The sequence below is a fragment of the Pochonia chlamydosporia genome, chromosome 3 (assembly GCF_001653235.2).
Source record: "Pochonia chlamydosporia 170 chromosome 3, whole genome shotgun sequence".
In the NCBI taxonomy this organism is placed as follows: Eukaryota; Fungi; Ascomycota; class Sordariomycetes; order Hypocreales; family Clavicipitaceae; genus Pochonia; species Pochonia chlamydosporia.
This window is the reverse complement of record NC_035792.1, coordinates 4,740,714-4,761,632: the sequence shown is the minus strand read 5'-3', so window position 1 is coordinate 4,761,632 and position 20,919 is coordinate 4,740,714. Positions and strand designations below refer to the sequence as shown.

The window sequence follows — 20,919 nt, the reverse complement described above, 5'->3', positions numbered from 1 at the left end:
GCAGCTGCCATGACTGTATGCCAACTGGCAGCCGGCTGTTTCCACGAGCACTAGAGAAAACAAAAACTGCCTCCTCGCTTCTCAGTGCCATCTACTTTCAGGATTTTCTTTTTTTGCCTTGTGTACTAAACCTGCACCTGTTCTATTCGTTTTGTTGTGTGTTATTACCCTCCGTGAGCTGGCAACTTGTCCATTCTTCATTCTCGACTCCGTTATTTCAACCACAAGTCACAAACCCTCATCGTAATGGACACTCTACAGCAAATCGTGCACAACTTTGCAGTCGTCGTCGGGCTGAACCACCTTCGAATCCATTCTTTGTATTACCTCGGCGAGATGAGATTCGACACGCTCCGTACGCGAGTCACTAAGGTCGATCACAAGCTCAGCAGACAGAATGTAATGTCTTTATACACCCTGTGGCTTCAAAGTAGAGCTTTCTATGTGGAATTCTCGGCACTCCCCATCAAGGAATGGTGCTCCAACTTGGCAGAACTCCGGTGTAGTGGACAGGGGGTCATGGATACGTGGGGGGATTCTCTTCACGATCCTCAGTACTATCATGGTGCTCTCACTCATAAGGATACTGCATTATTGAGAAGGGTATATAATTCGATCAAGGATTACTACGACAAAAAGGGAGGCAAGCGTCCTCAGCAGACCGGAGGCTCGGGAGGCTCCTCGAGAAGCAGTACGGCGAACCCTCCTCCTCCTCCTCTTGACAACAGTGGGTTCTTCAAGCAAACAACTGCATCTGTCACTGGGGAAAGTAGCCAAAGTCTACCATCAAAGCAGCGTGGTACCCAAGCGGCTGACTTGGGACATCCAACGGGGACGCCATCCGTCGAACCGAGAACTTTGGAGCATTCTGAAGCTCCGAAGCCTCTTGAGAATGGCATGTGTCGGAGATGCAGGGCCACAGGTGAGATTTTGCCTCTTCCCAACGCGACTTTCCTGCTAATTAGCTTGCCCTAGGTCATGCCATCTCCGACTGTCCCACAAGGGATGACCCGTCTTGGGATCCTCCTCCACATCCAAGATATATTTGCAATATCTGTGGAGAGTATGGATCCCACTATGTGTGGGATTGTCAGTTTCATCAGTCCAATAGTTCTGGAGAGCAGAAAAATTGGAAGGATGAACATGCTATTGCAGCGCAGCCACGGCATTTTGCTCCCGCCGTTGTCCATCCAGCGGAAGCCTTGAGGAACTATATCCCATCCAGTCGAATCCTCTCGGCCGGCGACGATGATTTGTGTCGGCCGATAGGAACTACAAAGGCAGACCCGGTTGTTTTCCCGCGTTGTGCTGACTGGCCCAGCTCGGCGCCAGTATCTCGCTCTTGGGCGAGTGTTGAGTCCGAGAGGAGCTACCAACTAGGTGGCTCCGTCCGCGAACCTGGCCGCTTGTCTCCTTGGGAGGAGGAGGTGAGTATCAATGATTCATTCTGGGTTCATTACCTAACATTTGTCAGGATAAACGTGGCGCCCTTGACGGTGAGAAAAAGGTTGAAAAGAGATCCCGCAGCGAGAGAGATGAAGTTGCTCATCACCAGGCGGACGACTTTCTTACCAGACTTGGGCATGCTCTCAAACGTAATCTCGGTACTAAGGCTCCGCCTGACGACCTCATTTGCGTAGATTATGACCCCGTTGCGAAGAGGCCGAGGCTGGATTTGGAAGAGGGTGAAGTGGTGGACGAGAGTAATCTTCCGTCCCTCATCGCCAGTGTGACAGCTTCAGACCGAGGGAGCAAAGATGAAAGCTCTCTTGCGGAACCACAGTCAGGAAGCTCTTATACGGTTGAAGTGTCGGCAGAGACTGTTGGTCAGATCGGCCGTTGCCCAACTGCACTTGAACAGTCTCCGAGTCAGCAGTGGGAACATACCACTCAAGAGGCTCGAAAAACTGCAATGGAGCTGTGGCAGAATAGCCGTGATATTATCGAACCCCATTCCAAGTTCGATAAAGAGGCTCAGTTATTTGCTGACGAGGTACAGACGGATGACGAGTTTATCGATCACTCCACTGTAGCTAGGGGCCGAGAGACGGTTGTCTTTGACGGCGATGGTGTCGACGCCAAGGTAGACAAGAAAGTAACACCTAGCGATCCTCCTTTTACGGGGGAGGGCTGTGGCGGAAGCAACGATAGCGGCCAGTCTATCCAATATACTGGTGACGATGGCGGCCAATCTCTCGCAGACAAGTCGCGCCAGGCTGACGATATAGCCACCTATGTCGCTAAAGTCAAGCTGGAGAGGGATGGCGGTAACGATAGAGCAGTGAAGGAGAATATGGAAGCCCTTGGCTGCCGTTGGCTGAGATGGTTTGGTGGTAGTGTTTCGCCGGAGGCGGAGTCGAGGGAGGCCAAGGGAACATGACCAATCGCCCAAGAGGTGTATGTAAATCACTGTAGTTAAAGAATATCAGACGCATTAAAACCTCGAATGAATAAGATTGACTTTCAATAGCCAAACAACCGCCCCTTAATGTCATCCATGGTATCCCGGTTGTTCCGTCCAAACGCCAAACTCCATATAACCCACTGCAACAATGCTCATGAATATGCCAACAAATCAGTAAGCCGCCCAACATTACCCCAACCAGACCATAACCAGCGTCCCCCCTAGCCCAGCTGGAAAAATGCCCCCATCACTCCAATTTATCCAGATGTTCCAGCCTCGTCAAAACAACCTGCTTACTCGTCTCCTCAATCTCCCCCGCCAGAAACACCTCATCCAGAATCGCATACACCTTGTAAAAGTTAAACACGAGGTCCAGCTCGCACACGTTTCCGAAGAACGCATCCAGCACCTCGACGAAGAAGTGGATCGCCTCGAGGTACGCCAGCTCGTTGTCGTTGGTGTCGACGCACGCGCAGAAGAAGAGCCCCGCGTAGCGGCGGTAGACGATCTTGTTGTTGCGGAACTCGACGAAGTTGGATTGGTATTTCTGGTCGCGGGGGGCGACGAGCCGGTGCACTTCGCCTTTGAGCTTGATCTTTTGGTCGTCGCTGTAGGGGGCGTACCATTTTGCGAGGCGGGTTTTGCCCCTGGGAGGTTTGTTAGTGTGGGGAGGGGATGGGGGAAGGGGTGACGAACTGCCGGTTTTGGATGAGGATGAAGGAGAGCATGGCGGTGGTCGTCGTCGTCGTCGTCGAATTTTGGGAGGTTGAGGTGGATGGATGATGGATGATGGGTTGGAGCTTGGTGGTGAAGTGGATGTGGGTTTGTATGTATGTGGTCTAGCGGGGTTGATATGGTGGGTAGATTGGTTTACTTTGATTTGAACAGTTTGGTTTCTACAATATTAAAGGAAACAGGACGTAGGATTTTTAATTGAGTAGCACGATATTTAATGCTCTTTCCTTTATATGGGTTGTGGTCTTATAATGCACATCTATGGTGTGGTGATGAGCTGGCGCAAAATATAGTTTGCTACCGAATACGTTTGAAGAGGTCAAATTGACGGTCTAAACGACCAGATGTACAGCATGGAAGGCGGCATTGGAATGCATTATGCCAAGACAACCAGATCTCTTCTTTGTCCTAAAGTAGTTGAATTATTTGTTTCAATGTTTCAATGTTCCATCGTCCTAACTTAAGGTGGGGTGTTGTTTGCTCCTTCCCTCAAACGGCCCCATCCTCACCGGCAAGCCAAGGCTAATTAATGTCAAGTCAGTTGCCGCCATTCCCGTGACCCTTCATCCTCAGCACAATGACCTCATTTCACATTGTCGATCGCACCAACATCTTGATCTTTCGCTCCAGAGACGGGATTGTATAAGTGGCTTTGATCCCAATATGCAAACTGGTCTTCCTTGCTCTCGACTTCGTTAGAATCAATTTTCTTATAGCAAGCCGAGTAAAGCTGCAATTTGAAGTGCACGCTAGGGGAACCTCATCCGTCTCTGCAACCTCGAAATTTTCGGCGGCTCTCAGTGACTGTTGCAATGGGATTCGGCTCACCCATTCACACAATATGGCGGCCTCAAACCCCCTCAGGAGGCTGATCACGGTTCTTTGGGGCGATTGGCAAACCAATGCTTTGTGGCAGCGCATCCTCAAGTATTCCATCGCCTGCACCATAGCCATCATCATCGCCATCCTTCCTCACTTCAAAGCGACCTCGACTTTCTTGATACCCATGGTTACCGTGTTTGCTCACCCTGGACAACGCATGGGTCTCATGATCGAGGCTCTTCTCATGATCCTTTTCGGGTCCATCCTGGGCTTGTCTTGGTCACTGCTCGGGTTGTACTTGTCAAGCCTTGTGGAGGATAGCAATGCGCCGGCAGCATATACCATCCGCGCTTTATTTCTTTTGGTTCTTGTTTTGATCCACGGATTCGTGAGATCCGTGAGTCCTAGGCTCTTCAATTTTGTGTTGTTTCTTCTTGTTGCTGCGTTGCTTACGGTCCAGCTACCGAGTAATTCCACGACATCGTTATTTACCAACATATATATTCCCATTTTACTCGGAGGCGGCGTGTTAATCGTTGTCAATTTGTCTATATTCCCGGAGCTATCAAGCAGTTACCTTGGCTCGTCTGCAATTGAGACTTTATCAGGTACCGTGGATACCTTGACAAGAACAACTCATTGGTTTATCACGCCTGGTGGTGATGCTCCCGAGACAAAAACCAACAATTCGCACGCCCTCGCGGCTACTTCTACGAATAAGAGCAGCAGTACTGTCAATCGAGTCAAACGGAAGACCACATCACATGTTCGCAGCTTCTTTGCAGATTTTCCGAATCCATTTCGTAAAGGACAGGCTTTCGCAGCCCCTTCAACGACGCCAATCCATCTGACCACAATGGCCTTTCTATCCGGCCAAAAGTCGAGGTTACGCATGCAGCTCTCTCGTTGCAAAGCCGCTCAAGATGAAGTCAATTTCGAGATTTCCATGTCAGCCCTTCCCCCAGTCGCAATGAAGCCAATCAGTGTACGGTACATGACTGGTCTTGTACAGAATATTGTTACGCTCATCGGCGCATGTGAAAACAAGTTTGTGCTTGTTGGCAATGAGGAGCTTCTCGAAGACTTGCCAGACTATAAAGAACAGCAAGTATCTGTGACACCGAATCTACAAACAGGAATTGCACAACGAACCCAGCCTATCAATCCCAGAGGGCAGAGACAGGCCGACCACAAAGAGCAGGTGGAAAGCGTCAAACCGGTGAGAGAAATTGAAGCTGGTAGTTGCCAGCTCCTTGAAACGACTCTTCGACGAATTCGGCTCCCAGTGCAAGATTTTCAAAGCTGCATGAAGCAAGCCGTGGATTTACTCATAGCTTGCCTTGCCTATTGCTTTGACGTCCCAAAATTGCCCTCTGGAGCGGCCACGCCAAAGGGCATTCGTCTGGAAGAAATTGATTTGCGAATCGACGAGTTTTCAGCAGCTCTCGCCACTTTTGATGCCGGCTCTGCTGAAGCACTCAAGCAAGCCGTGCTGGATGAATCAGGGCAGGCGGTAGACTTTATGCCACGTATGGAGACCTTTCTTGTGTCTTCATTCATCCTTGCATTTCGTGACTCGGCAGTCCAGATCATGCAGATGCTTCAACATGCAAGAACGCTTGTCGAGAAAAGGCAAAGACGCCACAATAAATTCCGTGTCTGGGTTCCTCAGTATAGAAATATCCGGAAATGGCTAACAACCGGTGGTGAAGCCGATGCCATGGTTCTCCCCGAGAGAGCAAAGCAGGCGGCACGCCAGGGAGCCCAAACCTCGTCCACGAAGGACAGCGAAGAGGCGGTCGACATGGACAACGAAAGTCCACCTATGACTAAGGATGAAGAATCATCTCCTGTGGATACCAATGGCCACAAAGCTACAGAGAAATCAGACTTGCCGAGACAACCAAAACTTCGGAGCATCAGGCCCTCCCCAGGTGGCCTCAGTGTCAAGGTTCGAGCAGCAATGGCAGACGCCATGGAATGGGTGCAGCGTTCCGACGATGTCGAGTACGCGCTGAAGCTTGCAATTGCCGTATTTTTGGTTACTTGGCCAGCCTTTGTCGCTTCTTGGAACGCATGGTACAGCCAGGTGAAGGGTGTCTGGGCTCCGATGCAGCTTATTCTTGTATTTGAGGTTGCCATTGGAACGTCCCTGTTTGTTTTTGCCGTTCGACTCTTCGGCGTCATATTTGGTTGTCTTGTTGGATATCTTTCGGTGGAAATTGGACAACATAACCGCGTTGCAGCTGTGTTTATTCTCCTTTTTGGTATAGTTCCTTCTGTATACGTCCAGCTCGCAACCAAGTATGTCAAGGCCGGGATGATTTCAATCGTGTCACTGGCAGTTGTGGCATTAGGTATGTCTTGACTTTCCAATATCACAACATAGATAGCAAACTGACCATCTTTCAGCTGCGATCAATACGACTACAGCGGCCTCTGAGGTATTCTACAAGCGACTGGTCGCGTTTCTTGTCGGTGGTCTCGTTGCAATGGCAGTTGAAACCATCATCTTTCCCGTACGAGCCAGAGACCGGTTGGTGGAGTCACTATCGGCAGCAGTACGCCAAGTTCAGAAGATGCAGGCCGCAGTGGCCGTTGGCATTGATGACCCAGAGCGGCCGAATTTCCGATCTCCGAAGCTTTTAAGCCGGTTTATTCATTCTCGCGACAAGGCTCAGGGGGCATTGGCGGCTGCAGAGACCTTCTTGCCATTTTGTCTCACTGAACCACGTCTGAAAGGCAGCTTTAAGCCGCTGGCGCCGATATACAAGGAAATTATATACGTTCTACACCAAATCATCGATCGGATGGACAACGTGGTGCAACTGCGAAAAGTGTACGGATCATCCATTTTGGAGGACCTGAATCCGAAAGTACACACTCACAGGAGAAATGTCGCGGCCAGTAGTACTCTAATATTATTTTCAGTAAATGAGGCGCTTACTACGTGGCTTCCGCTTCCCCAATTCATTCCTTCAGCTCGCCTAGCCCAGCTGAGACTCATTAATCGCATCAGACAGCTGTTGATAGCACAGAGTCCAAAGGGGCCGCGACCAAGCATGCTTAAGTACCATCGTCGCGGATCCAACTTGGATGAGGAGACTGCAAGCCTGATAACTCAACACAAGTTTCTATCTTGGAATGCCAGCACCGCGGGTCAAATGGAGATTATTGAGTATCTCGAAGAGCTGGTGGAGTTGGTCAAATTGCTGGTAGGCGTCAACGCCTTTCGAAGCGGTATGCTAGAGAGGCCGCAGTACCGACAGTACATTCGACAGCTGGAGACTGAACAGGATGAGGATTTGGAACGAGTTCGAACGGAAAAGTCAAATGTTTCTGGCCAGGGAGGTGGCGAGCATGACGATAATGGAACCATTGTGTCTGATGACATAGAAACAGGCAGGCATATGAGACGAGTGAAGACAACAGCGTTTGGGTATGGCCAAATGGATGGCGAAGCAGCCCCTGATACCGAAGTGGAAGATGAGAACGAAGGCATACCAAGAAGTCTACAGCGAGTTGGAACGAGATTAATGAGAGACAATACATTGGTAAGGAGGCGAGGCTTCACCGTTGGTCACAAGAGATAGCAAGCAGCCATCAAATATATAGACGCGTCAGGTATATTCCTACACTGAGTATTGTTATGTTTGCACCGATTTACACATGCCAGACAGTATATCCAAGTTGCTCCAACGCCAATGTCCTTCCATTTCCCACATTCAATCCAAACTCCAGATCTAACCAACGCCATTTGCCAAAAAGTAGCAGTCCAAAAACACAAGTCGATCTTAACCAGCCATGCCTCTTAAATAATATTAAGAGGCGTCTTCTGCACAATCTTTGTGCCATTCAGCATCGCCCTCGTCTTCTTAGGCCGCTGCTGGAACCGTCTAAACGCCTCCTGGACGTGTCTCGGCTCAACAGGCGTCTTTCCCTCACTCGGCGGATCAAACAGTCCCCCCAGCTGCATCTTCCTCTTCTTCGTGCCCGCATTGTCCGCGCCGCTCTGCGCCCTCGCCATGTCCTCCTGCTCCTTGACCTTGAGCGCCACCTCCGTCAGCGTGGCGACCATCTCAAACGTCAGAAACCCCAGTATATCAACAATGTCGTCCGACGGCTTGCTGTCCGTGACGATGCCAAACCCCGCCCACTCCCTGAACCGCTCCCTTCCTCCACGTAAACGACGCCTGCCGATACTCCGACCACGTCACGTACTCCTCCTTGGTCATGGCCTTGGTCCGCTCGTCAGCCTTCCTAAGCCGCTGGAGCGTAATGTAGTTCATCTCCTCTTCCTCCTCGTCCTCTTCGTCGTCCCGCTCCGGCACTTCGACGGAGTAGAAGGACGCGGGCTCCCAGGGCAGTCCGACCTTGGCCTTTTTGTTCTTCTTGGCGGCTTCGTCGACGGGCCCGCCGGGGACGACGGCGTCGTCGCCGCCTGCGAGGTCCGCGTCCGCGCCCTTGTCTTCGGAGTCTTTGACGTTTTTGCGCACGTCTTTCCACGAGAGGAAGGTGCGGAGGCGGCTGACTTTGGCTTGGTCGTGGCGGATTTGGAAGATGAGGTCGTTTGTGGATATGGATTTGGAGCCGCGCCGGGAGGCGAGCTCTGTGCAGTTGCGGAGCTGGGTTTGTTAGTGAGTGTTTTGGGAGATGTGAGTTGGCTTGGGGGTTGGTTTTACTAGTTCTATGACTTGTTGTCGGACAATGTCTTCTATGATGCTGGTGGTTTCGACGGATGGTTCGCCAGTTTCGCCAGAGACGTACATCATCTGTTGGGGTTAGTGAGTGTTCGCTTGGAGTTTCAGAGGAGTGCGTACCTGGCTGATTTCTTGGCGATATTTGTACGCCTTGTTATCTTTGGAGTCGGCCATGTTTGCGGCTCACTTGAGTGAGAGCAGGAATTGAATGGGTGAAATTCTCAACACTTCCCCCTCCCACGGCTGATGGATGATGAATTCGTGATCGCGTATCGATTTTACTATGAATTATGATGTTTACACGATGATCCAAGCTGATTGAGGCGTGCGCAACGCTCACTGAGATGATGAAGTGAGAGTGAGATTAGGATATGTGCGATGATGTGCCGAGGTAGGTTGGCGGAAAGGATAGGGGGGAATATTCGCAGCAAAATAAGAGCTTCTGAGTAGTTAGTTGAACCGGGTATCCAAGAATAAGCGAGTTATGTGTTGTTGGCGATGAGTTGCGCTTTCAAGAATCGAGATGATGGGTAAGTCGTCGCGATCTTGGCACAGGGCGCACCATTTCATGATACCACGTGACCCACTCTTAAGGCACCTTGACGACAGACTTTGATCTTAGCTTTTTAGTCACAGACTGTGTTCTTTACACTTGGGCAACTTTTGTAATTCATGCAAAGTTGCGCTAATCAAGTCCTATCACCTAAAGGGCCAAATGTCGCTCCTCTTGCCCCCCAAACGACTACGTAATGCGCCGCCAGCAGCTTCCACTCCTCAACCTCATCCAGACCTTCCAGGCGATCCACTCTCTCCCTCTCTTTATCGTCAACCCATTTATCCCAGGTATTTTCAATCGTAGCATGGCCGACGCTGTCGAACCCGGATTCTCGTAATCTTGACAGTTGTGCGTGCTGGTCTTTGTACTTTTCCAACGACGGCATATTGATATGCCGGGCTCTCAAATTGGAAATCATCATCTCACCGAATGCGTCTTGCAATGGCATGGGCTCATACAGCAAGGCGGCCAGATGATGTATCTTGGAACTGAAGAATTGTAAAACGTTTTCAGAATCCTGCTGTGTTAGGTAGCAGAGGCAGCATTCGGACAAGAGAAGGGTTGGAATGTCACTGCGGATGGGTGACGGTAGCTCAGTGACTGATATGGATATGTCGCGGAGATCCAAAGCGTGACAGTGGTACTCGCCGCCTCTGGAGGGCTCAGCACTCCACGATCCACCGTCGTGGATGCTGACGTCTTTGAATATGTGTCGTAGACCTGGTGATGATTGAGTGATGGTCAACTTGCGCCGGCATGTAGGCTCAAAGTCGACTTCGTGATAGATGATGTTTTCGGCCCCGGGTTTCTGGAGCATGTGTAAAGGTCTGGTATCGGTTCCGGCACCAAGGGATATTATTTGCTTTACGGATGAGCCGTTGTGCGAGAGAAAGGCGTCCACCATGGCATCTAGGGACTTGGTCCGCATATAAGTGCCTACTGTGATATCAGCGTACACGGACTCACGATGAGAAGGAGAACTAACTGGTACGGACCTCGGTTTATTATGGGCAGGCGTCTTGTCGGCGGCCCATTTACAAATAATCTGGCATAGGGATCTTCCAGATAGCCCAGATCAACGGCACTCAGCCGTGATACGGCAGCATCCGTATCGGTGCCCTGGATAGCGGCATCTGGTGATGTGCCGTTGGATGAATTTGCCGGGCCGCCTTGCCTTCTGCCTCTGCCTCCACGGCCTCCTCCGCGGCTGCTGCCCCTCAGACTGAGGAGATTGGGGATAGATGGAGCTGCCATGTGACGAAATGAAGAGGGGGTGGCAGCTTTTATTATTTGCTCTACTCCGAAACTCAAGTTGGGATGATAGTCATGTTGAGTGCTTGCTCAAGTGATGCCCCACCATCGACATCATGGCTTTGTGGTGAGCTTGATGTACCTGCTGCATGTGGGTGCCTCTTTTCTGACTCCAGGCACAGCGGGGTTCCACGACTGTGTAGGCAGGAGCGACCACCGATTGAATGGCAACTTTACAAGGACGAAGAGACTGACTGACTGTGAGCTCAGCCTGCTTGCAGGTTGCAATCTGACTTCAATTTGATTGAATTCAATTTTACTACTTTGGCAAGACTATGCCTGGTTGTGGGTGAAATATCTTGACACTTGACAGGTCATGCTATTGCCAACCACCGGTTGCTGCAAGAGACCGGCACATGGAGAACTCAACTTCTTTCTAACAATAGTTGCTTAGTATGAGACGTTGGCAAACACACTCAGCAACTACGCACAACAATGGTCAGCCTTCGATTACGACTCCATATTTCTTGACGTCAAGACGACGACTAACGAAATCTTCAGCTCCGACTGCCGATGAGATTATTGCATTTTGCGCCAAACGAATAGACACCTTTCTTTCCAGCCTTTCGTTGAATTACATGCCGCATTCTTTGTGTGCGGAGCACAACTGATGGATAAAGACCCTTGCTATTAGTCGTCAAGCCATGCGCCAAAGGCGGTAAGGACAACGACGCGCGTAAGCACTCTCAACATCCATCCAAGTCTTGAGAGATAATGCTGGCGGCTACCTCACCCGGAAAACAGTCAAGTCGCCACTCGAGCGGAAGGCAAGATGCTCACGATGGCCTAGAATACGTAGTTCCTTGGCCGCCACTACCAGGAAAGAAAAAGAGAAATGCGCTGCTCACTCATGGCCAGCTCATCCTCGGGACACCGATCTTGGTATGGAGAACCGCGACGGAGCGAGGCCGAAGCGGCTCGTATCACCCTTGTAACAGGTTGAATGGCGCGAAACACAGTCTACACTCTGGATCAGGGTGGCGCGAACAACCACCATGAAGCTGACAATTCGTTGGGCATCAGAGCTCCAGAGCTGCTTCGGAGTGAACGCAAGTTGGAAAAGTCTTGTGCAGGGAACATGGACGGAGGGCCTTGGCTTGCATCCTTCTGACAGACCAGGCCAACGCATTAGGAAACGGCCGATGTGGAAGTGAAGAGAAGGACGGAAACACGCTGTCCAGTTCCATCAAGTGGGCTGTGCTGCCTGCGGCTCTGCTCAGAAGCTAGCAGTTCAAGACATCAATGACTGCATGGTCTGGTCAATAGCATTGTCCGCCAGCGTCTTTAGTGTCTGGCAACGGGACACTCGGCACTCACCCCATTGAGTCTGGGCTGGTGAATCTGATGAGTGAATGTATGGTGACAGTCTGGTGAGCTGCCTCAGCCCCAGTTCTTAAGAGTTAAGACTGTTCCAGGCCCCGCTGCAGCCTGCACTGCTCCCATCTCGCTTCCACTGTTCCGTCATCATCTGAATTCTTGACCTTCATTTATTTGAGGCTTGAATCTCTCCTTCAAATATTGTCATTTTCCTTTCCATTTTCTCTCCTTTGTTTTATTCCCTTACGCCTTGTCTTCTACTGGCTAAGACGACACACAACCTGCATCCGCGCGCCCACCATGCAGTTCCTCACCAAACGCACCATCAACGGTGGCGATGATATCAAAGGCTACGAGCTGCCCGCTTGGGCACTGCTCGTTGTTCTCGTCGATATTCTGGCCCTGATCCCGCTGTTTCTCATTGTAAGTTGGCCTTGTCAATGATTTTACCAACCGATCGACCTCTCTGCGTTGGCCCATCACAACTGGCGCAACGCAGCGTCGTCTTCCTTTACAACATGGACAACCCGTCCTAACAAGTGCCCTCGCAACAGTTCGAATACACCTTCAAGATGGTGTACCCTGTGTTTGCCATGGTCGAAGACGAGAACCCACCCGCCTACGAACCCGTTCCGCTCAACGAATCCGCATCCGACGGCGAAGAAGGCATCGCTCGCAACGGCTTCAAGCCCACCAACGGCCAGCCTCGAACAGTGACATCTTCCTTCCGCGCCATCAACCGCCTCCTCATGGCCAACGGCGGCATCAAGGCCAACTTCCGCGGCTTCTTCTGCTACCTTGCCCAGGTCTTCCTCACCTCTATCCTCATGGGCATCTTCACCGGCACTTTTGGCGGCTACTTCGTCCCCGTCGCCACTCTCCTCGCCTCCCTGACCCTGGTTCAGTACAGCACCGCCTGGGTTCACATCATCATTTCCGAGCCTTCACCTTTGCACTTTTGGTCTCGCCTGCCGCCTTTCCGACGCACTTTCGATGCCACCTGGAAGGCCGTCACCATTTTCTGGTTCGCCAGCGAAGTCACTCGTTTTATTCCCCTCATCATGGCACTCATTCTCGGTATTAAGATGCCCAAGGGCGGCTTCAACGAGCCCATGGACATGGACGCCATCGGTGCCGGCTTCATCGTCAAGTCTGTCGTTGTGGCCATCATCACCATTGCCGCTTCTGTCTTTGTCGTCATCCCCGCCTACGTTATTCTCGTTCGTGTCCAGGCTTCGCTCTTGCCTGTTGAACAGAGCACCATTATTCCCTTTGACCGCTCCTTCGAGGGCAAGGTTGAGCCCGAGGTTGTTGGTGGTAAGGGATATGCCACTGTTTCTGATGCCTGGACCACCTTTAGCAAGTCTTCTTGGCGCCGTCTTTTGATTCTCTACGTCAAGATGTTCTGTCTGAGCATGGCTGCTCTCATTCTCTTTGCTGCTATTCTTGTGCCACAGGCCGTTTTTATCGCCAAGCACAGCAAGGAAGTTCACTAAATTACAATCACTACAAAGGTAGTTATACCTGCAGATAGCTGGATTGACGATAGCCACTCTAGTTTGTTGGGATTGTTGTAGATTTGGGCTAGATTTGATGTAGTCGACACCGGAACAGCACTTTCCATTACGAATATCTGGACATTTTCTCGTCCTCTCATTTTGTTTACATAGCATCTCGCGTTTCAGTTGGATTTATCACTGGTAGTTTCTGCAGATAATGAAAAGAGCAATCTCTACCCTGACCATCTAATCAAAGTCCCGTAATTTGTTCAGAGTATTTTATTTTTGCATATTTGTGATTTCATACGTGAGCTCTACAATCATAAACCGCCATCCACGACTCCAGTTTAGTCCCCAGTACCCCATAACTGTGCCTCTCGTCCTCCCGTCTCAGCCATTTGACCAAAAACTCCCATCCCCTGTACTTCTTCGAACAAGGGTTCTCCTCCTCAAAAGCCCAGTTTTATCATAAATCCAATCGTCATCGCTACCTCGTCTATGTAGAGTTCGGGAGTAAAGGAGCAGGGATGTGTGTGCTGTGTTTTCTCGGCTGTAGACCTCACGGGGTTGGAAGTGATAAATAACTCAACGAACAGGGGAAGTCTGATCAAAAAAATAGATGACATAAAAAAGGGCAGTCAGAATACCAACAATGTTGAGAAACGGAGGGCGTATAGACGTGTAATAGGATATTGAATCGAATCATCTTTCTGCTTTGTTTGCAATATATAAACTGCTCGTTTTGCTCGAGAGGGGGGTTGGGTATGTCTTGGGTGTGTAATCTAGTCGTCATCTCTACTCGTAAACGCCCTGGCAAAAAGCAAAATTACGTGCAAGGTTACGATTTGTTGAAAAACCAGCTGCTACGCTTGTTGCTGGTGGCCTCGTTCTGCAACGACTGGATCGAGGGGGGCGCGCCGGGGCCATCACCACCGCCGCCACGAAGGGGTTTGGCGATGCGGCTGCCGGCAGCGGCGAAGCTGAAGCCGCCGCCGGTGGCGTTGAGACCCTTTGTGCTGCCGGCCTTGGCTGCCTCGAGGCGCTCCTTCACAGAGGCAAGTTGGACCTCGAACCTACGGTGGAAATGGTTAGTGATCATGGTTAAAAATGACGGGCTGCAAAAGTTCAGGGGCTACATACTTGTGATTGGCGGCTGCCATCTTCTCTTGGCTGTCTTGCAGCAAGCTCTCCAGACTCTGAATGCGCTCGTTTCTCGCAATGAGCTTACGCTCCGCAATAGCAACCTCTTTCTTAAGAGCAGAGTTCTGTTCCACAAGCTGGCGCTGGACCTGAGTGAGCTGCTCAAGGTTCCTCTCCAAGAAGGCCATCTTCTTTTGCTGTGCCCGGTTGTTGGACGACCGTAGCACATTGTTGTATTGTTCACGAGTCTCATCCAGTGAGATCTCCAACTCAACAACACGCTCGCAGCGGTTCTGCAAGTCTCGCATAAGGCTCTTCTTCATAACGTCAAACTCGGCAATTTGTTGCTGGATCGTCTTGCCGTTGGTCATGGGAGCAGCTCCATTGCCAGTCTTTACTCGTTGCTGGAGGTCTTCAATTAACATCTTCATTCTTGAATTCTCAGCCGCCTTGTGGGCTGCATCAGCCTTCAACTCGTCGATAAGCTCCACCTGAGTTGTTTGTCGGTCGCCATAGGCGTGCTCTAGGCGGGCCTTTACTTCTTCGATATCGCTCTCGCTCAGGTTCTTGGTCAGGAGGTCTTCATACTGCTGCTGCATAGCCTCCAGCTTCTGCTCCAATTCATGCCTCCTTCGAGAGTCCATCTCACTAGATGACGAGCCAAACATTGATAACTCTGCTTGTCTGACAATGCCTTGCGTTTCCACAAGCTTGGCCCGGAGATCGTTGAACTCGTCCGGCGCAATGTTGTTGCCGACTGAGCTGATCTCATGTAATTTCTCAATGTGCTGAATGGCTTCACTAATGGAGCGCTCATTCTCAGAGAAAACTTCCCCGCCTAGGTCAAAGCCGGCCATCATCTTGGCCATCTTCTCGGCCTTCCGCTTTTCTTTCTCGTCATAGGCTGCACCCGTCTCCTTGGCATTCATCTTGATATCAAGTAGCTGCTGCTTCACGTCGTCTAATTCCGTCGTCAGTTCCGAGTTAGCCTCCTTCAGGGCATCCATAGTAATTTGTGCTTCCTTGCTCTCAAAAGTCAAACGCTCAAACTGCATTTTGAATTCATTCGTCTCCGTCGTTAGTCGCTCGTTCTCCTTGCCAAGTTTGCTGTCGTGGTCCTTGAGATACGTCATTTCTTCTTTCGTCTCGCGCAAAGCCTTCTCGGCTGCCGTGGCCTGCGATTCCTTTTCAGCCAGCTGATCTTGGAGCTCATTTTCACGGCGCAAGAACTCTTCCCGCTCGTCCTTTTCCATTGGCAGACTCGGGGTGGAGGCGCGGTCGGTAGCGACAGGAGTTTCTGATCGACTCTCAGCCGTCAATCTGGAGGGGGTTGAGGGTCGAGGAGTTCTGGGCTCTGTTCTTGGGGCAACATCGCTAGGTTGAGCCCATCTTTCCTTGGGAACAGATTCTCCAGCACGCCACAGCTGAATCTCGCCTTCGAGCGTAGAAATGTAATTCTCAAAGTTTGTGACTTGGCCCTGGGCCTTCTTGAGCAACATCTTGAGCTCAGCAGGACTGAGTTCGGCATTGACCTTGGCCTTGTTCTTGATGGACTTGGCTCTCGTACCAAATCGCAATGTACTGAGGGTCTCGGCATCGTTGTAACTACTTGGAGAGCAGTTGATGATGAGCGTCGTCCGACTGTTACCGCCCAAAGATTCTTGCAGGATTCGCGTCAATTTCGAGTCTCGGTACGGAACGTGGGATGATTTGCCGTCTGTCAAGGCATTGATGACCATGCCCAAGGCACTCAAACTCTTGTTGATTTTCTTGGCTTCCTCGAGTGTCTGTCCGCTGGCACCCGTCTTCCCCACCTTTTCGCTACCTGCCAAATCCACCAGGAAGAGCTGACCGCTCTTCGCCGAGCCGGTTTCGACATTCTTCTGGGTGACGGTGATGACGAAGATCGAATGCGATCGTGATGATTCCTGGTTCATGTTGGTGGCGGCCACAGCTCGAGCGTTGCCTCCCCTCCTCATGACCTCGTAGACCTCCTGCACACTCGATACGTAGATTTCAAGCAAACCCTTGACGTAGACACCGCGATTCTTCTCCTCATGAACGGGTAGGTTGTCGTTTTGGGGGGCCAGCAGATCGCGAATTCTCTCCATGTAAATTTCCATATAACTGACGCGCACGGTATACTCTATTGTGCTTGGGCTCGTCATTATGCTAGCAAAGATCTGTTCAACAATTCGCGGAATAACACCTCGTCCTTCGTCGTCGTCGATATTCGTACCCATCATGGTGTATGATTTACCGGCACCGGTCTGGCCATAGGCAAAGACGGTTCCATTGTAGCCGTTTAAGATGTCGTCCACGGTAGGTCTGATGGAGAAGTCGAAGATGTCCTGCTGCTTACATGCCATATCAAACACTCTATCGAAAGTAAATGATCCCTGGGCCTCCTTTGACTAAACACATTGTTTGTTAGCCGAATGCCATTCATACAAGCCATTTGCGCAAGACGCAGTCGTCGGCAAACTGCAGCCATGGCAGAGGGGAGGGGCTGTTCCATACGTCGAGCGAACATGACTCCTCGGAGCTGAAAGAGACGATGGGCTTGCCGCCCGAATCCAGCTCGATCCGGTTCTGGGGCCGGAACCGGGCCACGACCTTGATGCTATTCGCAGACATATTGACGGAGTTGTTCGTGCCGCGGTATTGTTGTTATCATGGACCGCACCCCTCAGTGTTGGAGTCGATCGAGGTCAGGGGCGGTGGGCACAGGCAACGCGCGAAAGGCACCGAGCGGCCCAACCAAGTCGACAATGCAGCCTCCAAAAGAAAGTCAGTGACTGTGTAGGTAGCACGAACCAAAAAAAAAGAGATCGATGGTCCTAAACAAAAGCACAACTGTCTCTGCAGTGCAAAAGCCAAACAAAAACAAAAAGACCGGGCTGCTCTGGCGGTTAGATCCAGACACAAGGCAAGGCAAGGCAAGTTTAGGGTCTGGCTTGATCTGGTCCAGTCTCCATGTCGCTCACTGATGACTGGAGGGACGCGCTTCGTGGCAGTCGGCAGGACAAGTGCTTGGCTTGTTCAAGTTACGTACCTGGGCGGGAGGCCACTATGGCGTCGTCTGATGTGGTTTAGCGCCGGCGCCGCCTTAATTCTCGGGTGAAGTGAATAGCATGTCATTCATCTCTGTGGGTGAGTAGTCATCTTGCTGCAAACAAATCCAGAATCGTCAACCCTTCGGGTGACGAATATCAATAACGATAAATGGTTTCTAGTCAAACATGAGCGAAGATATGGAGAGTCTCGCCTATTTACCTCGTCGCGACAAAGAGAAACAACGGGACAATGGCGAGGCTCGTTTGCATGGAACGCAAAGGCCCACTTCAAATTCAACTTCGACTACAACTTTAACAGGTTAATGGCATGCCAAGTTCATGCAATTTACGGCGCATAGAAGATTCCAATGAAATTCAATCATTTTTTATAAGCGTCTGATTTCAACTCTTTTCTAGAAATTGCCATGTACAGCATGTCTTTCAGACTTATGTTATGCCAATCCCATCATGAGTGGCTCATTGAAGCGTCAACACAGAACGGCGTCAACACTACCGAGTCCAAGGGTCTTTGACCGCCTTTCGTCGCCGCGGACCGAACTTGTCAGCAGAGCCATTCCCTTTAAAGCCTGGGTATTTTTTCTTTCCTGTCTCTTATAATCCCCCACCTAGTTTTAATAACCCATCCATTCCCGTCCATGGAGGTTGTAACGATTCCATGGCTGAGAGTCTCCCATCCACCAAGTCACACAGACCATTGAAAGATAGCCGAGACAGATGCCACTCTAGCAGCCCTTATGCTACGACATACCCCAGAGATGATTCTTCATGCATAAATGTTGACGCCCACTCATAATCTTAACATCTAGATGTCATGGAAAACCTAGTGCGAAATTGTCTAATAAAGTTTGGTTCGTTGTTGGGAAAACAAGTTCCTCTAAAGCGGCACTGCTGTGTACCACAACAAGGGTCCTCAACATGGCGGGGCCAAACACGACAAACTCGAGTCTAAACCAAGTCAGCCATCTAGCTTCCAAAGGCCATACAAAGGGTTCCAGGGGCTCGAAACCAACGGCCGGTTGTTTCAGCCAGAACCTGTCATTGCCCATGAATACTAGCAAAAGGATCTGAACTGGAACGTTTGGGGAACAGCTTGTGAACTGCCCCCTGCAATCACATGTGTGGCCAAGGGTGCAATGTCGACATGGCACGACTCACTGGTGAGTTGTGACTGGAGCGGAACATCAGTCGATTCGAATACCTAGGCATGCTTGCAAGCAGAAAAGTACTTGTATTCCACCCTAACAGCGTGCTCTACTTATTATACTACAGATTTCGACGGTGCAAGGTGTCAAACGATTACGTCAAGTTAGTTCGGTTGTATGCTATAGGCCAGGACATGATGCAACTGTGCATTTCAGAGTACCTACTTGAGCAGGCAGCCAAATGTCCGTCACGAGCATGCATACAAGGCCTAATCAAGCACGCAAATTACAGTGGGACACCCCGGCCCTATCCCTCATGCAAGCGATGACTTCTGGAAATGCGTGAACCCTGCCAGACACCACCGTCAACTACATTCATGGTGCGACGCCTAGAAACCGGGTGCTGTTCGTCACAGCTAAGTGAAGGGGGCCAAGAGCAGATTTAAAGACTTATTAACAATGCGTTCATGCTATCTGATATGCGATTCCCTTGGTATAATCAGTCCAACACCATACACCAAAAACGCCTGACCAACTATATCCACCTCCTTTCACGCTTCGACCGGATGCAGGAGAAACTGCCAACGAGTTCCTCACATGAATCAACTCTTCGCAGCCGACACTACTCCGAGATGGCCGTAAATGTCTTTGCTGTATTTCCCAACTACTCCCTTTCAACGTGGGTGCTAGTCCTCCCAGCTTTTCTCGACAGTTTCCCTCACCCGCTTTGTGTACTCTTTGCGATTATCTTTGTATAGATTCGACGCTTCGACGTTTGCGGGCGATCCGGTGTTCGGGTCATTCAGTAAACTATTGAAATGTATCAGCACGTGCCACCTAGTTTCCCAAAGTAATAGCGCAAACATGAGTAGAAAAACATACCTCTGAATACTCGTCAACACAGCCGCTACGTCATATGTTGGACTCCATCGGTTTTGTAGGATATCGAGACACAGTTCCCCTGTGGCATAAACGTTCGGATGGAACATTTGGCTGATGAACTTGACTTGTGGCGGCTTGTTGGGATACTGTTCCTCAAATTGCATGACCAGTCGAAATGTTCCGTCCTCGAACGGTGTGTCTGCGGGCCCGATGATGACGGCATTCCTACATCAAGTCGTGGTAAGCAGGTGAATGAGCTTCGGATGCATGCGTAGAATGGGATGGCCACGACACATCGACCGTGAATAGCGCAACGTACCATGTCATGACATTGTCGGGAATAGGGGAAGCTGAAACTCCTGCGGGAGGATCTGTCTGCATGCGCTGCAGAAAAAAACAGTTAGGATGTGCTGCGAGACGAAAAACTAGAATCGTGAGCCGGTGTGGCGAACCTTGAAGTCACGCATCAAACGGCGCCTTGCTGCGGTAGACATGGTAGTGAGCCCAGCTTTAGAGCTGGTTATGTGCAAAGGAAGAGGCGACGGTGAAGCGGCGTCGTGCAGCTATCGGCCTTGAAAAAGGTAGATGCAAGAAAAAGGACTCTGCCGCTGTGTCTCGCTCCGGAGGAGTGGAAGTTTTTATCTTGACAGGTGCTTGAGAAGTTGGGCTGGGCGTGGTGTTGAACAGAGATTGAATGGGGTTTGGCCATTCCAAGCCAGCGGTTCCAGTAATCATTGGACTTGACGCTCATTCACCTCGACCGAAACCGCCCCAGCCAGCGGTCGCTGCCAATATCTGCCAATCATGAAGCGTTAAATCCCAGGCCAATCAATGCGGCATCATTCAAAGCCCACTCCAAACGCATCTGGAATCCCAGAGAATGTATCACGTGATTACGCATCGTGGACCACGCGAAGAACAGTCGCGTGCCAGATGGCGTTGAATTATTCAGCAGAAGGGAAACACAGTATGAAGAAGCAAGCAAGAAGTTGTGGCCAAATGTCGCTAGTTGAAGAGTGCTTGACACCAAGCGTGTACAGCATAATGCAAGACGCCAATTCAGTCTCGTAGCCGGATCCGACGTCATATGCACAGAGCATGTATGGATGTGTTCTCGGAGACTAACTTTGAATGCTCCGTGTCCCTTACTCCGGGGCATGCCAGACGAAGCGCGTGAGCTGCAGCTGGTGCAAAGTGGTCTCAATGGCACTGGCTTGCCGTCATGGGTGTGGTTGCGTGTGGCTGCTTTGGACCAGACTTGCCACCCTTTTGTCAGCTCCACTTCGGTTCCGTCACTCGCCTGCAGTCCTTCAATGCCAATAATGTTCAATGTT

The 20,919-nt window shown here is 50.7% G+C and overlaps 9 protein-coding genes across 9 annotated transcripts; 4 read left to right on the top strand and 5 right to left on the bottom strand.

Moving 5' to 3' along the window:
• Positions 1–246: 246 nt before the first annotated feature.
• Positions 247–2,380, top strand: VFPPC_05250 (Acyl-CoA N-acyltransferase; the record flags this gene model as incomplete). The annotated part of the gene is made up of 3 exons (XM_018284477.1): positions 247–922; positions 976–1,427; positions 1,475–2,380. The coding sequence occupies 3 exons, from the start codon at positions 247–249 to the stop codon at positions 2,378–2,380; spliced, it is 2,034 nt and encodes a 677-aa protein (XP_018145985.1).
• Positions 2,381–2,651: 271 nt separating this feature from the next.
• VFPPC_05249 (ap-2 complex subunit sigma) lies at positions 2,652–3,132 on the bottom strand (the record flags this gene model as incomplete). Its single annotated transcript, XM_018284476.1, has 2 exons — positions 2,652–3,051; positions 3,101–3,132. The coding sequence occupies 2 exons, from the start codon at positions 3,130–3,132 to the stop codon at positions 2,652–2,654; spliced, it is 432 nt and encodes a 143-aa protein (XP_018145984.1).
• An 848-nt stretch (positions 3,133–3,980) lies between these two features.
• Positions 3,981–7,554, top strand: VFPPC_05248 (malate transporter, aliminium toerance; the record flags this gene model as incomplete). The annotated part of the gene is made up of 2 exons (XM_018284475.1): positions 3,981–6,318; positions 6,374–7,554. The coding sequence occupies 2 exons, from the start codon at positions 3,981–3,983 to the stop codon at positions 7,552–7,554; spliced, it is 3,519 nt and encodes a 1,172-aa protein (XP_018145983.1).
• Positions 7,555–7,772: 218 nt separating this feature from the next.
• Positions 7,773–8,835, bottom strand: VFPPC_13795 (SAGA-like transcriptional regulatory complex subunit Spt3; the record flags this gene model as incomplete). The annotated part of the gene is made up of 4 exons (XM_022428893.1): positions 7,773–8,133; positions 8,183–8,586; positions 8,644–8,733; positions 8,782–8,835. 4 exons carry the CDS (start codon positions 8,833–8,835, stop codon positions 7,773–7,775), a joined length of 909 nt encoding a protein of 302 aa, XP_022284524.1.
• Positions 8,836–9,350: 515 nt separating this feature from the next.
• VFPPC_05247 (leucine carboxyl methyltransferase superfamily) lies at positions 9,351–10,471 on the bottom strand (the record flags this gene model as incomplete). The annotated part of the gene is made up of 2 exons (XM_018284474.1): positions 9,351–10,153; positions 10,213–10,471. The coding sequence occupies 2 exons, from the start codon at positions 10,469–10,471 to the stop codon at positions 9,351–9,353; spliced, it is 1,062 nt and encodes a 353-aa protein (XP_018145981.1).
• Positions 10,472–12,145: 1,674 nt separating this feature from the next.
• Positions 12,146–13,341, top strand: VFPPC_13794 (ubiquitin conjugating enzyme; the record flags this gene model as incomplete). Its single annotated transcript, XM_018291566.1, has 2 exons — positions 12,146–12,268; positions 12,400–13,341. 2 exons carry the CDS (start codon positions 12,146–12,148, stop codon positions 13,339–13,341), a joined length of 1,065 nt encoding a protein of 354 aa, XP_018145980.1.
• An 841-nt stretch (positions 13,342–14,182) lies between these two features.
• Positions 14,183–17,121, bottom strand: VFPPC_05246 (kinesin heavy chain; the record flags this gene model as incomplete). The annotated part of the gene is made up of 3 exons (XM_018284473.1): positions 14,183–14,417; positions 14,485–16,898; positions 16,936–17,121. 3 exons carry the CDS (start codon positions 17,119–17,121, stop codon positions 14,183–14,185), a joined length of 2,835 nt encoding a protein of 944 aa, XP_018145979.1.
• A 1,644-nt stretch (positions 17,122–18,765) lies between these two features.
• VFPPC_15920 (hypothetical protein) lies at positions 18,766–19,032 on the top strand (the record flags this gene model as incomplete). The annotated part of the gene is made up of 1 exon (XM_018293673.1): positions 18,766–19,032. One exon carries the CDS (start codon positions 18,766–18,768, stop codon positions 19,030–19,032), a length of 267 nt encoding a protein of 88 aa, XP_018145978.1.
• A 357-nt stretch (positions 19,033–19,389) lies between these two features.
• Positions 19,390–20,079, bottom strand: VFPPC_05245 (ubiquitin-conjugating enzyme, active site protein; the record flags this gene model as incomplete). The annotated part of the gene is made up of 4 exons (XM_018284472.2): positions 19,390–19,513; positions 19,586–19,810; positions 19,905–19,969; positions 20,038–20,079. 4 exons carry the CDS (start codon positions 20,077–20,079, stop codon positions 19,390–19,392), a joined length of 456 nt encoding a protein of 151 aa, XP_018145977.2.
• Positions 20,080–20,919: the final 840 nt, after the last annotated feature.